At 41.8% G+C, this 17,357-nt stretch overlaps 2 protein-coding genes across 2 annotated transcripts in view; one reads left to right on the top strand and one right to left on the bottom strand.

Annotated features, from left to right (window-relative positions):
* The first annotated feature begins 1,965 nt into the window (after nt 1-1,965).
* On the top strand, nt 1,966-3,697 carry LOC115198230 (histone H2A.Z). Its single transcript, XM_029760013.1, has 5 exons — nt 1,966-2,068; nt 2,350-2,427; nt 2,836-2,949; nt 3,113-3,242; nt 3,354-3,697. The coding sequence occupies exons 1-5, from the start codon at nt 2,066-2,068 to the stop codon at nt 3,413-3,415; spliced, it is 387 nt and encodes a 128-aa protein (XP_029615873.1). The 5' UTR covers nt 1,966-2,065; the 3' UTR covers nt 3,416-3,697.
* Nucleotides 3,698-15,200: 11,503 nt separating this feature from the next.
* LOC115198228 (protein AF-9) overlaps nt 15,201-17,357 on the bottom strand; it is a 55,443-nt gene continuing 53,286 nt past the window's right edge. Inside the window, exon 14 of the mRNA XM_029760012.1 lies at nt 15,201-16,785. Coding sequence (XP_029615872.1) covers nt 16,654-16,785 — 132 coding nt within the window. The 3' untranslated portion in view covers nt 15,201-16,653. The remainder of the gene's footprint in view (nt 16,786-17,357) is intronic.

Here is a 17,357-nt window from a genome sequence, read left to right as displayed (position 1 = left end):
CATTACAGAGTGGAACGAAGCCAGAACTGAAGAGAAATAAAAACATCTCAAATACGGAATTGGGTTTGCAACAAACTATTTCAACTACAGTATTAGTGCTGTACTGGAACAGAAACTATCTGTAAGGGCCCTAAGCATAGGACCCTAAGCATTCTCCCCCCATTGATAGTAAAGGCAAAGAGTAAAGGTCATTCTCAGCAATGGAAACACTATTAACCTACTACCATCTTGTGGGGGAATGGAAATATTACAGTTATGCATAAAATCTATTTTTATTGCATGACGGAAATTACATCCCTGAAATAGAAGGTAATTGTATAAATGGAAAGTTATTTGTGTTCTGTCATCAACAATGTTGATGTGCCACTTTCTTTCTTTAAAAAAAACCCAAACATTTCAAGACAAGCAACAGCTTGTCTAGCAGGGTGACCAATACACTTTGCTTCTTTCACCAAATGGTTTCCACCCATGTCTGATGTTAATGCATTTTGACCAATGTGGGCAGGAAGTGGGAAGGAAGTGGCTCCACTTTCCTTCCTCCCATAGGGAACACAGTGTGTCAGGACGCTTTGCTGCACAGCCCCAATGGAGCCAGTTCAGAGAGCTTTATCCAACAGAAATAAACAGGCAGATGGTTGAGCGGATGGGTTTGGCCATGGCTACACAATACCTTCCTTATCCAATGATGGCAGCTCTTGGCATCAGAACCATTATGGGGTCACTGTGGAAAATGGGTAACCATTTAAACCCTATTCAGAGGTGTGCAGGCATTTAACTGACCTTTATTGAGAATCAACTGTCCCCTTCCCTCTTATTTGAAGTGCAGGGTATGTGTCTAGGACATTGGTGCTTTACTGCATTACAAAGGAAGGAATGCTTGAATTCTTGATTGTTGGAGAGTGCATGAGAAACTTTAGGTATCTCTAGTATACCATAGCTTCAATCAGCTTAACCCACACTGAACAAAAATATAAACGCAACATGTACAGTGTTGTACATGTTTCGTGAGCTGAAATAAAAGATCCCAGAAATGTTCCTTATGCACACAAATCTTATTTCTCTGAAATGCTGTGCACAAATTCTTTACATCCCTGTTAGTGAGCATTTCTACTTTGCCAAGATAATCCATCCACCTGACAGGTGTGGGATATCAAAAGCTGTGGAGTATTTATGTCTGTAACAAAGCCCTTTTGTGGGGAAAATCTCATTCTGATTGGCTGGACCTGCCTCCCCAGTGGGTGGGCATGGTTCCCACTTGGGTGGGCCTACGCCCTCCCAGGCCCACACCCTCTCAGGCCCACCCACATTAAATCCTTAGATTAGGGCATAATGAATTTCAAAATCATTAAAATTGTTACATGTTGCTTTTATATTTTTGTTCAGCATATTTTAAGCTTAGCTCCTAACACTATTTTAACCCCAAACCCTATATTTAACTTGACAATGGTAGAGTTGTTCATAGAAAGGAAGGGCACATTACATTTCTTTGAGATATGCATTGTTCAGAGAGTTTGTATCTAAATGAGATGGATATCCAGCGTTCTGTAGACTTTTTTGTTATCCTCTCAGTAGGCCTATTTCAGTTTGTGAATTGTAATCAATCATGTTTTTTTTCTCAAGGAATCAATTAATTTATCAACTGATGTTTCATAAAGACATTTTTTACACTGCAGATATTTGGTTGATTATTAAGATATATTTTTGGGCTATTTAATTTCAATAAAACTGTTAGGTCCACACATAGCATAAACAGATATTATGTTATTCTCTGCTATAAAGTCTGCTAAATAAATTGAGAATAAAATAGAAACTACTTTATCCAACATGCAATGAGAAATTACGTGTCAAATTCCCGCACAGTGAGCACTTTTACATTGTGATTGGCTAAGAGCCATGCCCAAAAAAATGTATTCGAGAGTTGATTGGCTGGCTTCTTCCATGCAAAGTCCCGGATCGAAGTCCTCTCAATAAATACATGGCAATCTGAGGCGGGACTACTTGTTCAAACTAGACAAATAGTCGTGGAAGATCTGTACAACTGCAAATAGCAGGAACATTTTATACAATGGTATTTAAAAAAAATAAAAATATTATTCGTTGCTAAATCTAACACTTTATTGAACGAGTACAACGTGGGGATTAGCCTGTATTCGAGAAACGTGTCTTCGCTAAAGTTATTTTGTAGCTGACGTTGGCTAGTTACGTTAGGTAACTAACCTTAGCAATGCGAATCGCCTGGCTATCAACCGTAGCACGCGCTGCCGAATAAACTGGCTAATTACAAATGCATGTATATTGCATCAATTGCTCAATACATATCTATAATTTAACAATGGCTCTATATTACAGGCTGGTGGCAAGGCTGGAAAAGACTCCGGGAAAACTAAGACGAAGGCCATTTCGCGCTCACAGAGAGCCGGTTTGCAGGTGAGTACATCAGTCATTCATTACATGCTAACAATGCTAACACCAGCGCCAACAATTATGGTAAACGTGTGGCAAGGTAGCGCAGTTACTTGTTAATTAGCAAATTATGTAGCGAACGTATAAATGTTGGTAACCTGATACTAGCTAGTTGAGTTACTTGGTAGTGGGTGTTGATTCGCAAAATAATTTTGTTGAATTGGCTCGCGACTTACTGATGGCTAACTAGCTGGCTAGGTAGCTACTTGACTGAACACATGGAAGTGTTATTCGGGATCCTTGGGACGACCATAATCGTTACCTAACGTTTTTACATTTCAACTTCAGTGGGGTAGGGGCGTTTCAAGGATCACGGATAGCACGGACGGGTAAAGAGGCATGCCTTAAAACGTTTCCCGCTCTGCTTTCCAGTTCCCAGTGGGCCGTATTCACAGACATCTGAAATCCAGAACAACAAGCCATGGCAGAGTTGGGGCGACTGCAGCTGTGTACAGCGCGGCTATTCTTGAGTACCTTACTGCTGAGGTAACGTTGGTCGACATCGCGACTGATTTTTACATGTTTACGACACACTATGTGGCGGTTCATGACACTAAAACCATACAGTACTGTGCATGCAATCGAAGTTAATTGATGTGCTCGTGCGAGAGTCGGTAACCAAAATATTTACCCACGCGCTCAACTTCAGGTTCTGGAGCTGGCCGGAAACGCGTCAAAGGATCTGAAGGTCAAGCGTATCACCCCACGTCACTTGCAACTGGCCATTAGAGGCGATGAAGAGTTGGATTCTCTCATTAAAGCAACGATTGCTGGTGGTGGTAAGTGCAGAAGTTATTTTGTAGTCTTTGCCACTGGGATTGCCTCTGTACCAATCTCCCTGTCTTAAAAAAAATAAAAATTGCATCCACTAATTACTTTTTATGTTTCAGGTGTCATCCCTCATATCCATAAGTCACTGATTGGAAAGAAGGGACAGCAGAAGACTGTATAACCCTGTAAACAGTGGCATTGGGTCATGTCATCTCAGGACATTCTGCTTAAATGGTTTAAAAAGTTATTTTCTTGGTAGTGTTTTAGGACTTTTAAATGTATGAACTTGCATCTACTCATCTGTGGTATTTTTTTTAAAGTGGCTTCAGAGAAGCTGTTTTATTTTGGGCTTGTATGTTTTTGGTACAACTGTGGTTTGGTTTTTATTGTGTACATTTTTGCATACCTGTGGCATTTCCATGTTTTGAAGTTGTATTTGAATAAAGCTCCAAGGTATTGTGCACCTATGGTTCCATCATTTAGCAGGTGTTATGCCCTATAAATCCATTATGCTGCATTCTGGGTTACTTTTTACAAGGAGAGTGCACATTAATCAACGTTTCGGTAAAAGTGCCAGTTTTAGCCAGCCAGCTAATTTAACCGCAGTCCCTGGGCAGGTTATTTAAAAACAATTACAATGAGCAGTGAGCACACTCGGCGCAACATAGGACATGCAAAACGTAGTATGCAGACTGCAACAAAATCCATAAAAGCAAGTGTTTCCATACCTCACAAGCTGCAGACAACATGGAAAGCGGCAATACAGAACTAGGGATTATGTTCACAAACCTGCTTGCCCTTCAGCCATTTTTTTTTTGTGATCGGTGGTGCAGTTGTCATCTGGCAGTGTATTCCAGACATGGGAAGCTCTCACAGAGAAAGCAGATTGACTAAAGGTGCTTTTCCTTAAGGGAACTATAGTCCCCTCATGGCAGACCTTGTGGATCTGCTGCTATAGGTTTGGGTTTTCTGATGAACAAAAGTACTGAGTGGAGGGGGCGCCAGGCCATTTAGGATCTTGAATACAAGACGTGTCGGTGTACTGCACAAGATGTTTCCAACTCAGGTCATGCTTTGAGGATGATATGGCTATTGGGCTTCCTATCAATCATTTTGAGAGCCTGTTTGTAGACATAACGAATGGGTTTTAATGTTGTACAGCAAGCTTGGGCCCAATTTAGTTAAGTGGGGGAGTATCAGATTTGAAGTACAGTTTTGCTACCTCTGTAAAACAATTTTGCATAAATCTGGAATTAGCTAGGTTGAATTTGGTTATTTGAGTTACCTTTTTAAGAGGTTGGAATCAAGTATGATGCCATGGTACTTAAAATCAGATACCACCTCGAGCTTCTCCCCTGACACATCTGGCTCAGTAGCATCAGTTGCCCTCTTTGTGAAGGAGTTTTTTTTCACATTGAGATACAAACATGAGTCACTGAGCCACTTTGTAACCAGGACCATTACAGTAGTGAGATCCTGTGCAGCTTGTTTGCTCTTTCATGCACATATCACTATCTGCATACACTTGAACTTCAGACCCAGTACAGACAGAAGGCAGATCATTAATGTACAGGCTGAACAGGAGGGGCCCCAGTATTGACCCTTGGGCACGCCCACATCATAGCTAAGATTGGGCAACAGCTCATTGCTCACTCTGACACTGAGTTCTACTTTCAAGGTATGATTTCATCCATCTCAAGGCATCGGGGGAAAAGTTGAACTGGGACAATTTTGTGATGAGAATCTCATGGTTAACAGTATCGAAAGCCTTCCTTAGGTCCAGAAACACAGCCCCAACAACGCCCCCTTTGTCCATCTTGGACTTCACATTTTCCAGAAGAAAGTAGTCGAACATTTTTGTGGAGTGTTTTGCTCTGAAGGCAAACTGCATGGAGAGTAATGTGAAGGGGCTGTTGTTGAGGTGGGCAATCAGTTGCTCTACTACACACTTTGACACCACAGGTAGTATACTAATGTCCTGTAGTTACGTCAGCAGGGTCACCCGATTTAAAGATGGCCGTTATTATGGCCGACTTCCAGACCCTTGGAAACACCCTCTGACCAATAGATGTAATGGGGCCAATGAGTGACTCTTTGTAGTTTTTAAAAAAGGTAGAGTCCAGCCCAAACACATCTTTGGCTTTAGAGTTCTTTAGTGAGCTAATCACCTTGTTCCCCTCTGACTCAGAAATCTACCTTAGGTTGAGTGTCATTCACTGGCACTGAGTCCAAGAAACCCAGTAGAGGGGTTCTGTGTCGGTACCCTGACGGAGTCAACAAAGTAGAAATTGAAGGCTATTGCCATTTCGACTGCATCCTGTGTTAGATTATAACACTTCAAAAAGATTAGAAATCATGGTGAATGACAGTCTTTCCCTGTTAACTTTTTAGATTCTCCCAGATCAATTTAGAATTTCCCTTTGCTTCACCAATTATGTAAATAAACATTTTAATTGATAACTGTCACAAACTATTTTCGTTCTATTGTGAGTTGAAGACATCAATAGATTAATGTGACTGATGTATACCTGCCTGGAACAAGACAGTGATGTGCTATAACATTGAAATATATTGGCCACTTTCATCCAAAATTATGTACAATTAGTGCAGACGGGGGGTGGGGGGGGGGCATTCTGTCAATTTAGGGGACCCCTTTTTGCTTAAAACAACCCCATAGTTAGAAGTGTTACCTCTTTATCCGTGCACACATATACACAGGGGAGAAATCATATGGGTGCACAGTGACAAAATGCTTCAGCCAGTATGGGGCGCCTGTCAGTCTGACACCAAAGGTCTTCAGCATTCCATTACTGTGTACCAGGTATGTCGTGTCAGCAAGGCTATTGTCACTGCATCAGAAATGAAATCCTAAAACTCTCATATGCAGGAAAGGCTTTATCTCAGTGAGCCTGTATAGCACAGGAGAAATTGCTACAGTGAGCGTGACAAATGCTACAGCCAGAGAGAACCTTATGAAAGCTTGCTTTCCTATCTATAAAATGTTTGTGGGAATTTTCTGCTCTCTTGCATTTCCTCAACACATTTCCAGCTCAGACTGACAGCACGGATTGGCTATTGTCGTCTATCTACAAAAAGCCCAAGTTTGTTCTGAGTGGTACATTGACACAATGTATCAAACTACATCAGATTTTTTTTAAATGGATGTCAGTAGATGTACTATGTCTCTTTTCTATCTTGTAGATAACTATGATGGACACGTTCAGGTATATACATTATTATAAATGATCTAGTTTATAATGGCCACTAGGCGTCACAATTGCAGCATGGTGTATGTTGGTCCTTTGATACTAGCAACATAGACCGTCTCTGGCAAAAAATGAAGATTATAGCAGTTACCACGGGTTAGATCTTTGCATCTATTGAATGTATGCTTGTTTGAAGAAAGGGATCACTTCTTGACTTGCTGCTGAAGATCAATAGCATTTACCAACATCTAGATCTTATTCAACCATGTCTTTTTAGCCACAGCCACCCAAGTTGTGGAAAAGTCAGAATTCCTTTTGAGGAGTAACACTTCATGAATGACAATAGAGATCTACAGCTGTTGTGACTGGGCCGGGAGTGAACTAACTATACAGGTGTGCGATACAACAAAGGCAGGCCTTGGCTTGAGTGTCACATTATTCCTCACCAAGTAACTCGCCGGAGATATTTAGGGAGATATCTTGGCAGGGGGAAATACGGTGATAAATAATTGTTATAAATTGGTTATAAACATGCACAATATCAAGGTATTCCCCCCACAATTTCAAGTTCCAATTTAGCTTTTTCATAATGATTATACATTTTGTAGATTTAAATGTGGTGGCACCTAGCCATACACTATGTCAAGAACTATATAAACTAAACCATACACAGAGTGTAAAAAACATTAAGAATACCTGCTCTTGCAACTCAATATTAGGAAGGTGTTCTTAATGTTTTGTACACTCAGTGTATATTGACTACCTCTTTCACAAACCAGGGGTGTATTCACTAGGAACCAAACGGGGAGGGACCTACCTGAATTGATCCAAAACGTGTTTTTCGATGCAGAACATTTTGCTACGGTGTGCACTAATGAATACACCCCAGATAACTTGCTAGTGGTTACAGTAATGTCCATTGACATTCTATTGTTCTTGATTTATGAGAGAACTCGGTCATTAGGATGAACATTGATAATTGACAGTGCTTGATAATGTAAGAGATGCATGAAGATATGCCAGGTGTGTATTCACTAGGATGCATTAAGATATGCCTGGTGTGTATTCACTAGGAAACAAACGGAAGCAAATGGAACAAAATAGGAGGGCCCTAACTGAATTTGTCTAATAGAAACGCTTTTTCGTTGCAAAAATGTTTCCTTTTAGAGGAAACAGTTTTCTTTGCAAAAATATTGCGATGGTGAAAAATGTTTTGCTACACTGTGCGACTAATGAATACACCAACGCATTTTCTCCCACACTGTCTGTAAGGTATCACAGCGGGCACTTGAAGCCACATAACATGCTGAGTGACATATTGCCGAGAAATGCCTCAGTAGATCTCCATGCAGTAATTAACAGCTGGGCTATAGTTTCCCCATTCATTAGAAAAATGAAACAGCTCCTTATCCTTTGTGTCCTGAAAATCTAATTTGACGCAATTTTGTCAGCAGAAAGCAAATTAAAGGCGTGCAGTGGGATATATGCTCATTACCAGATTGACTCACAATAATCAGTGCATTCTTGGTAATGTGGCATTCAAATACATTTTATTGACAAACATGACTTGGGCCTAGATTCAATCAGATCAGCGCTAACCGACGATAGCTGACTCCCGCATAGCGGATGGAACTGCGTTGGAGTGACAAATCGGTGAGCAGTTTGCTCTTGCGTCCATTGTCATGAAGCAACACCTGCCCCACTCGCATTAGAAGTTCAGAGAAAGTGTAGGCTATAATGAAATAATTACTCAAATTGAAAAATCAGTAAAGTAAATAATGAGGGTTTCTATCATCATAATGGAGGTGTAGATTCCATCTCACATTCCAGTGTTCCAACTTGTAAACAAGGCTGCATGGGATTTCTGTTAATGACTGTTAATGACTCTGCAAGTCAGTTTAGAACACATTCTTATTTACAATGACGGCCTACGCCGGCCAAACCCGGACGACACTGGGCCAATTGCGCGCCGCCCTTTGGGACTCCCAATCATGGCCGATTGTGATACAGCCTGGATTCGAACCAGCGTGTCTGTAGTGACTCCTCTAGCACTGAGATGCAGTGCCTCCAATTCTAAAGGTTCCAGAGTTTCAACTGATTCATTACCAGCAATGAGCACAGACAGTCGCCCTCATTTCTTTAAGGGCAAAGCCAGCCAGCCAAGAAACTTCCGGGATCATCAGTAATACGATCATCTCTTTTCTTCTGTCAGGGCAGGAAGACTGCGAGTTGTCAGCCTGTCTGTCAGCCTGTGGGCATTACAGCATGGCCTGATTCAGCCTGGTGAGATTGGTGAAGTAGGTGGATGAGGGGTTGATTCTCTTGTCCTGCCAGTGGAACCTGGTAGGAGAAATGGGGAGGACGGGCTAATTGGCTTCACATATTTGCTGTTGAATAAAATAGCCAGCTCATAAGGTTAGCTCACAATCTCATTGGATGATGGAAGACCAAGTCCCATACACTGAGTGTGAAGCATTTTACTGTGGCAAGTTAATGTTAGGTCATTCTAATATCCACTGTAAGAACATCAAAGTGATGTACTCCTTTAAATAGCTGTTCTTCAATTAATCCTATTTTGCAAAGGCAGTCGATTTATTGGCCTATTGATTTGTTTTGTATCCATGATGAAAAGCAGTTGGCTAATGAGCCTTTTTCCCGATCAAGACCATTTCAGTCTACACAGTTCCCAAACTGAGAACCGGGTCAACAAAGCACCGCAGCATTGAACCATTAAAGGGGCAATCTGTAGATGCTACATCCATTTTTGGACATATACATTGATATGTACCCATTGATGCTTGTAGAATATAACTTAGAAATGCCACATAAGCTTAGTTCCACTGCCATACCCCATCAGAACCCAAAATATAAGCTTGGTTTTACACAAATGTTTAAACAAAGTAAATCTAAACAAACACAAAATGTAGCCTGAAAACATGGTTCAAACTATAATTTTGATATTATGGATGGTCACTCCAATTCATAACTCCATTTATGAGTGGTTACATTTTTCCAGCCCCATTCTTCAGCTTTTTACTGAAACAGCGGTTACGCTTTATAATTGTTTCAACTGCCGATTGCCGCTTTAACCGCTTTAAGTTAATTAAGATGAGAAAGAAAAGGGTCATTTGTTTTCAATTACATTGCAGGAAATAAGCAGTGCACACCTTGAGGCTGTACAGTTGGGGTGCGTCCCAAATGGCACTCTATTCCCTACATAGTGCACTACTTTTGACCAGGTCCCATAGGGCTCTGTTAAAAAAAATAGTGCACTATATAGGGAATACAGTGCCATTGGGAAGCATTCATGGAGTTTCCCTACATCCTGCTGGAAACTATCCTCCACATCTGGGGCCTTCAGAGAGAGGCACAGGGAGTATTTAAGCTTTATGAAGTTTTAATGGAACGTGCATATCAGCGTGTCATCACGAGATTATGGGAATGGGAATTTACTACTGTCAATGGAGGAAAGTGCTGCCGTGCAAGACAGGGGTTTCCTGTTGACTATTATTATGAACCTTTGAATCCAGTATTACAGAACTGAGATCATTATTAACAGGAGTAGGCTTAACTATATATTTAGATAAATATCTAAATATACAGTATATAACTATATGGCTCTGGAGTAACTGAATAACTTTTTTATGCTCTTACAGTTTTGTTACTACTCATCCTGGTGTTAAAGTTCATTTTTTATCTTTTCTTATATTTTATTGCTCCCCACAAAACATTTTTGTCTTCATATGATAGTAATGCAAAATTATAAAATGGGTGGTACGAGCCCTGAATACTGATTGGCTGAAGCCATGGTATATCAGACCATATACGACAGGTATGACAAAACATTTATTTTTACTGCTCTAATTATGTTGGTAACCAGTTTATAATAGCAATAAGGCCCGAGGGGGTTTGTGGTATATGGCCAATATACCACGGCTAAGTGCTGTATCCAGGCACTCCACATTGCGTCGTGCTTAAGAACAGTCCTTAGCCATGTTATATTGGCCATATACCACACCTCCTCGTGCCTAATTGCTTAAGTATAATATCTTCCCAGCACAATATATCATGAAGGAGGATATACTTACTGATTAGTAAAAAGCAACGTGTGGTTTGACAAGACAGTAGGGAAGGGAAAGATGGTCAACAGGCATAGTGATTGAATTCGAGATGTTCTCTCTTCCTCTTTCAAGTTCAACACTTTGGTCAGTTTGGTGGCAGGTTGCTGGCTGGCCGGTCGCATTTGAATGCTGAGCAGGTCAGGCTAGGTGCTGCTGGTTTCAGCTTTCCTAATACATCAGCACACTACGCATGGCCAAGTCACCAGAACAGACAGACAGCAGTATGAGAGAACAGGTCTGGAATCTGTCTTTAGTGGATGAGATTCCATTGAAAGTTGGGGTTCCAACAGATTTGTCTACTTTTCTCCCCTTGTGTCCCCCCCCCCCTCTCCTTTTCTGAGGGTTTTGTGGCAGGCATTGTGTGTGTGCGCATTTGTGAGGGAGTGTCTGCGGGCTCACACAGACTGGGGTGGGCTGTCAGGGTGGGGGGGAGCCCACTGCCACTGAAATCAAAAACCAAATCTAGGAGTAACTCATTCCAAAAAAGCTGGTCTCATTTGAAGGGATGGCACAAGGTTTGGGGGTGGAAAGAGGAGGGTGTGGGCAGGGGGGCTGGATAAATAATCAAATCCAGGGCGTCTGGGGACCCGGCTGTTTGGGAACCCTTTATGCAGCCCTCGTCTGGTCCCCCTGTCTGTATGGTTAGCTAGGGGGATCCCCCCCACACCCTGCTCGCCTCCCCTCCTCATCCTCTTTGATGTCTGCTTGCTTTTGTTTTTTTACATAACTTGATCTGATTTTTAAAAAGCTAATTTGTATGCCGCTTTCAGGGCAACAGAGCTGCCACCCAGAATTTTACAGGAGAGCTGACAGCAAGGTCAACGCGATTGGCCACACAGAGAAAAAAAAGAGCCGGGACAGAACTAAGCTAAAGCATATGATAAATGCCTTTGAATTATTGTCACTGGGGGCAAATTTTATGACAATAGCAGATTAGTCTGGGAGGATGAAATCTCTTGGCAAATGGGAGGCGGGAATGCTTCGGTGGATGCCATTCACCATCAATTTCCTCCCTGAAAATAGACAGTACACTGGAATTACACTTGACATGGCTTATTCACACTTTAGGTTAAATTTGGGTGAACAGTAGGCCTATTGCAACTTGAATATTGAGTCGATTTTAGCAGATGTTACTTCATTTGTCTACAGATGATGGATTTCATGCCCAAAGCACACAATGCATAACTCAGATAACATATTGTAAGTCACTTTGTCAAACTGAAAACACAAATTAGCCTTCTCATTGGACACCTACAGGTGGTCATCCTAAAAACAGTTAAGTCATTTTTCTTGCCTGCTGAACAACACTGGAGCCAGTGTAAACCTGTGGACGCAAAGGAACACTTTTCTTTGTGATGTCTGGAGCATGCCTTTAGGGAGGGAAGGAGGGGGCTTAGACAGTAGGGGAGGTGAGACTTTTCATCAACCTTCAGCTTTAATTACTTCCTTTAGGTGCTTTTTGATTGCCTTCCAGAGGGGTGGCGGAAGAAAGGGAGAGATATCTCTCAATGTCTCTTCTGTGGGTGCTTATTTCAGAGGTCTCTCCCCATCCTGCTTTTTTTTGTTGTTGAGGAAATTGTATTTGGTAGCTCAAACAGGATGTTCTGCTGCTGGCCATGACAGAACTGCTTCCACCGACCTCTCTCTGTGGCTGGACACTGTGCAACAGCTTAAAGTCATCCAGGATCCCCAAGGCAGACACTAATGGAAAACACTTCTCTTCATCCTCCTCCTCCTCCTCTCGTCCCCACCGTCTCTCTCAGGATTATGATCTCGTCGTCGGATGGTGTCGTTGCTGCGGACGACGCAGGGGTGTGTCTGCTGCAGCGAATCCCAACGAGTGTAGAGTTGAGAAGAACCATGGCTGGGGGAGAAAAAAAACAAAAAAACTTGTGGACAATCTAAACACACTGTCATGAAGAAAGGAGGGGGAAAACGATTGAAGGATCCAGCCATGTCAAATCCATAATTATCGAGTGACAAAAAGCAGCTGGTTAAGCTCTGAAGCTCAGCCCTGTTGCCTCGTAGCCTGCACTATCATGTATATGTACACGGATACATAAACCAGGCCATTGAAAATAAGCTTGCGTGAACATCTTTGAAGTGATGCAATTGCCAGCACTCAGCATTGCTCAGACAGACCACAATCAAACAAGATCCTCTTCTTAAATGGTGTGACAGAGTATAATGCTCTCAGATATTACTGAAACCGTTATGTCAGCAAAACAAGTGAAGTGTAAGCAAGCCCCTTCTTTCTAGTTCCACACAGAGTGAGAGAGACAAAATTTCTTAAAAAAGTGACAAAAGGAAATACATAGTCAGTAAATGTTCTGGTTATTTAAACCTTCTCAATCTCATTCTTGGCATTAAGTAACTTCCCAAAGGCAAAAAAACCCCAGCAACAATAGTGACATTGGTAAATGATTTCTAGAACGAGTAATGTCTTTAAGATTCCTGTTGGGAATGACTATTTTCCGCTCCTGCAAATAGTGTGATAACTGAATGGCCAATTGGGAATAGCCTCGGGCTCTTACACAAATCAGAATTGTGGAGTATGATGGAGCCGTGTTAACGCGATTAGAAGTGTATCACATTCTGGAAATACCTTGGCACCGCCACCATTCCCACTGTCCAGCTGCTCCAAATGTTGTGTTAAGTTGGCTGGCTTAGCACATCCGTTGGTGGCCATGGCTTAGCACATCCGTTGGTGGCCATGGCTTAGCACATCCGTTGGTGGCCATGGCTTAGCACATCCGTTGGTGGCCATGGCTTAGCACATCCGTTGGTGGCCATGGCTTAGCACATCCGTTGGTGGCCATGGCTTAACACATCCGTTGGTGGCCATGGCGTAACACATCCGTTGGTGGCCATGGCGTAACACGTCCAGCACCCCTTACTACTATTATAGTGCAGGGCTCTGGTCAAAAGCAGTGCACTACACAAGGAATAGGGTGTCATTTTGGACGAAACCCTGATTCTAGAGGACAACAGGAAGGAAGGTTGTTAGGGGGTGCATCTCAATAGTCTAAAGTGGTATCCCCTTTCACTTCTTTTCCTCTCATCCAAACCGATTGAAATCAATATGGGTATATTGTGTGTTGCAGATAGAAATATAGGCTAATGAATAGAGCCGATGTGATTCCATATTCTACATGTCAGAATATTGTCTGAAACAATACATTTCTATCTTAACGTTCTGTGATGTTACATACTCCTGGACATGGCCCAGTGCAACTAATCTTGGCAGCGAGATCTGAAAGGCTTTCGATTTGGTGAGCAACCATTTTGATCCATGTTTGATAGAGACAAATGCCTTCCCCCTTGATGAAAGGCCTGAGCATGAGACTTCCTTCACCTTCCCATCCCCTCGCCAAAAATGGGGAGTTTGGATGCCTTCCAAACGTTTAGGTCCAACCACCACATTAACAAACCTAAAAACCACATGCTACACAATTCCTGTCATCTTATTGAAGGGATTGACATTCTGACCCGAGACCTGTCATCATTAAACTGTGTTTGTGAACTTTTCCCCTTTTACAATTGCTCTTATGTCTCAGCGACAGACTAGCATCCGGTCAAGGGGGTGTACTTGTAGACTACAGAAACAGGAGATGGAGTCCTGCACTAACAGACCATTCTGGCTCGGACAAGGCTACCTATTTACTTTAGGTCTCCAAGAATCAAAATATAATGAATCAACACCCACTCAGAAATCATCTACACTTAGTTTAAAAGAATAGTGACATTTATATTCAGTGGCTAGTTGAAGAAAACTAGGGTTGTTATCAAATTACCAAGTTGTCCTTGGAATTCAGTGACTAGAAGGAAACATCACAAATGCGAAACCTTGGATCACACAAAACCAGTGTCCTCAAAGAAATTACAACTGTGCATTTGGAATTGCAACTCTGCAACGTGTCTGAGAAACCACACAGTAAAGGGTCTGATCAGGTAGAACTGAGAGCAGAGACTGAGGAAAATAATGTCCACATTCAAGACTGCAAATTTCTCTAATAAACTCACCCTGTACATCTTAATAGGTAAGAGATAGGAGAATGATGGAGATGACTGCTAGACGCAGAGGATAACTGGGGTGTATTCAGTAGAGCAAAACATTCAGAATGTTGCAGATAGGAATGCAATGTATATGGAGCTGAACTGAGGACCGATATCTGTTCTGCACAATATATTTAAACGTTAATGTTCTGTAACATTTTACCCTCCTGCACAGACCCATGCATTAAATAGCCCTTTGAAAAGGTTGGTGTTTATGTCCATTCCTAACACCCCCTTCTCACCAAATACAGGATATTCCTTAAATAATCTTGTTTCTCTCCCAAATAAAGCAAAAAAAGAAATGTGGGCCACATGTAACTAGCTAAGTGTGAGTGGGGTCTGCATTTGAACTGTATTATCTAAGACAGAAAGTTAAGTATATTGAAGGGGGTCTGCATTTGAACTGTATTCTCTAAGAAAGAAAGTTAAGTATATTGATGAAATTAACTGGTAGGAAATAATTAGCTGCATGATGTGGATGCACCACAAGGCAGTTATAGCTTTGACTAAAGCACACGTTTGTTGGGATTTTAAATCTATGGTATACTTTCAAACCTTCCAAAAAAAATGAAGGATGACATTGTTATCACATATACAGTTTATATGCAAATAAAGACTACATCATGACATCCCAACCAAAACAAACATCTTTGGGCTTAGAAATTAAACTGGAGAAATTAGGACAAAATGCGAGTCAATCAACAAGACATTGCAACAACGTACAAAAAGACACATTTTAAAATCACACCGTGCCAATAACTGCTTTCACCACAGGTTGCACATATCCTCATCTGTACAAAATACACATTTTATTGTATGTCCTAAGAATACACAAGAACTTAAGGCAGACATGGGTCAATCAAAACACAACATCCTGCCTTTGTGTGGCCCAGTGAGTACCTACGACCACTGGTATTCATTCCCATTGAGGCGTCGCTCGGCAGACTAAACCAAATCAACTTTAATTCCTCAGATTAGCAAAAAGGAAAATGTCCTCCATAACAAGTTGAACAAAAACATGTTTTTCTCAGTTCGATTTTTTTCTCAATTCTAACACACAACTTTGATTTGGCAACCGACTTCCCCGTGAAATAAATAAGATTCAATATCTTTGAGTACATTTCTTCCATCAAAATCCCAGGATTCAAAATGGTTCATTTTTAGCACAGGCCTGCTGACAATACACACACACACACGCACACGCACACGGTTTCAACTTGTGGACATTAAGAGCTGCGGAATACAAGCGAGAGCTTGTAAAAACGACATGTAGCACACTTCTGAAATTTGCCTAGTCATCATCCAATACATCAATTCAAGTTTTGGTACCAAGAATGGAATATAAATTGTTGCAATTAATACAATCGTGAGTCCATGATAGGTCTCAGCTTGTACAATTGGGTACTGATAACATACCGTTTGAGAAGGCAGAATTCCTCATATAGAGAGAGGGATGATTGACTGATCCGTCACGAGATAATTGAAATCTGAACGTTGCTCCACCATCCTTCCAGAGCCAGAGAGATGCATATTGTGAAGTGCTTGCACAAGACTAATTCTGTTTTGCTACTATTAACACGCACACCTGAAACTCAAACTCAATAAATAAAGACTGACAAATGTGGTAAGGCAGTGTTGAACATGCATCATTCGTCACAAAGAACAAAAACTACACACACACGATAATAATATGCACATTCGTTTTAAGAGCAAGGTCTCCGTTTCTTCCCCCCAATTGTTTTTGTTAACTGTGGAATTCTTTCAAGGCTTTCTGGGTGATATTCCTGGTCGACAGGACTCATCTCAAGGGTGATGCGACACGCCGTTCAGGTCTGTGTCGCTCGCGGGCTACCCTGGTCGTGTGGAGAGCCAGGTTCCAACGAGTAGAGTGGCGCGACCATAACCACCAGGCACAAGGACCCAGGGCAGGGGCCAGCCGGTAGTCTTTTTTGCAACACAGCGAAAGTTCAAGTAAAAAAACAAATAACAGGAAGAATCCAAAGTTCTTCCTCGTGGCAGCTACCTGCTCCCAGACCTCATGACGTCCCAGAGGTTTCCAGGTAACTCTGGAGCTTCCGTACCGTGATTTTGTCCAGGGAACAGAGGTCAAAGTCAAAAGTTGTGTTTGTGATGTGGAAGTGTCCAGTCTCCTCAATGAGGTTGACGATCTGGGAGGCAAGAGAAGGCACAAAAAGAAAAGCTGTCAGTTAAACACTCAAACTACATTATGTAAACCCAAATCCCAGCAAGAATGGAGAGAGTGTACACATTTCTTTACGTTGAATATTCCACATTCAACAAACAGACCAATTCAATTCCATGCATGTCCCCCTCTTCCTAAAACAAAAGAGGAATGTTGCTTGGATAATATAGTATGTCTAAGCAGCTGATATTAAACTGTATTGACCAGCAGCTGAGTTTCTTTGTATGTGCAGTACTGTCTTAGAAAGCAGCCTAGTTATAGACAATGTTGGACCTCACACAATACTTATTAAAAACACATTTGTGGGAAAAGTCATTGAGCGGTTGGTGGGCTAGTGTTGGTTGAACTTGGAATGGGGACCCCCCCCCCCCCAATTCACTCCATCCCATCCCTCGCATGCAGAACCCTGAATCAGAGAGGGAGAGACCCTAATGGGAATGATGCTTTTTCCTTGGCTGGTGTCTTATTGGTTCTAGTTCTCATCCGATAGGAGTGTGTGTGTGTGTGTGTATCTTTCTCGTGGTAATTACGGGCACT

This window comes from Salmo trutta, chromosome 8, assembly GCF_901001165.1.
Source record: "Salmo trutta chromosome 8, fSalTru1.1, whole genome shotgun sequence".
NCBI lineage: Eukaryota > Metazoa > Chordata > Actinopteri > Salmoniformes > Salmonidae > Salmo > Salmo trutta.
Note: the sequence above shows the minus strand (reverse complement) of the source record. Positions and strands in the feature narration are given on the sequence as shown.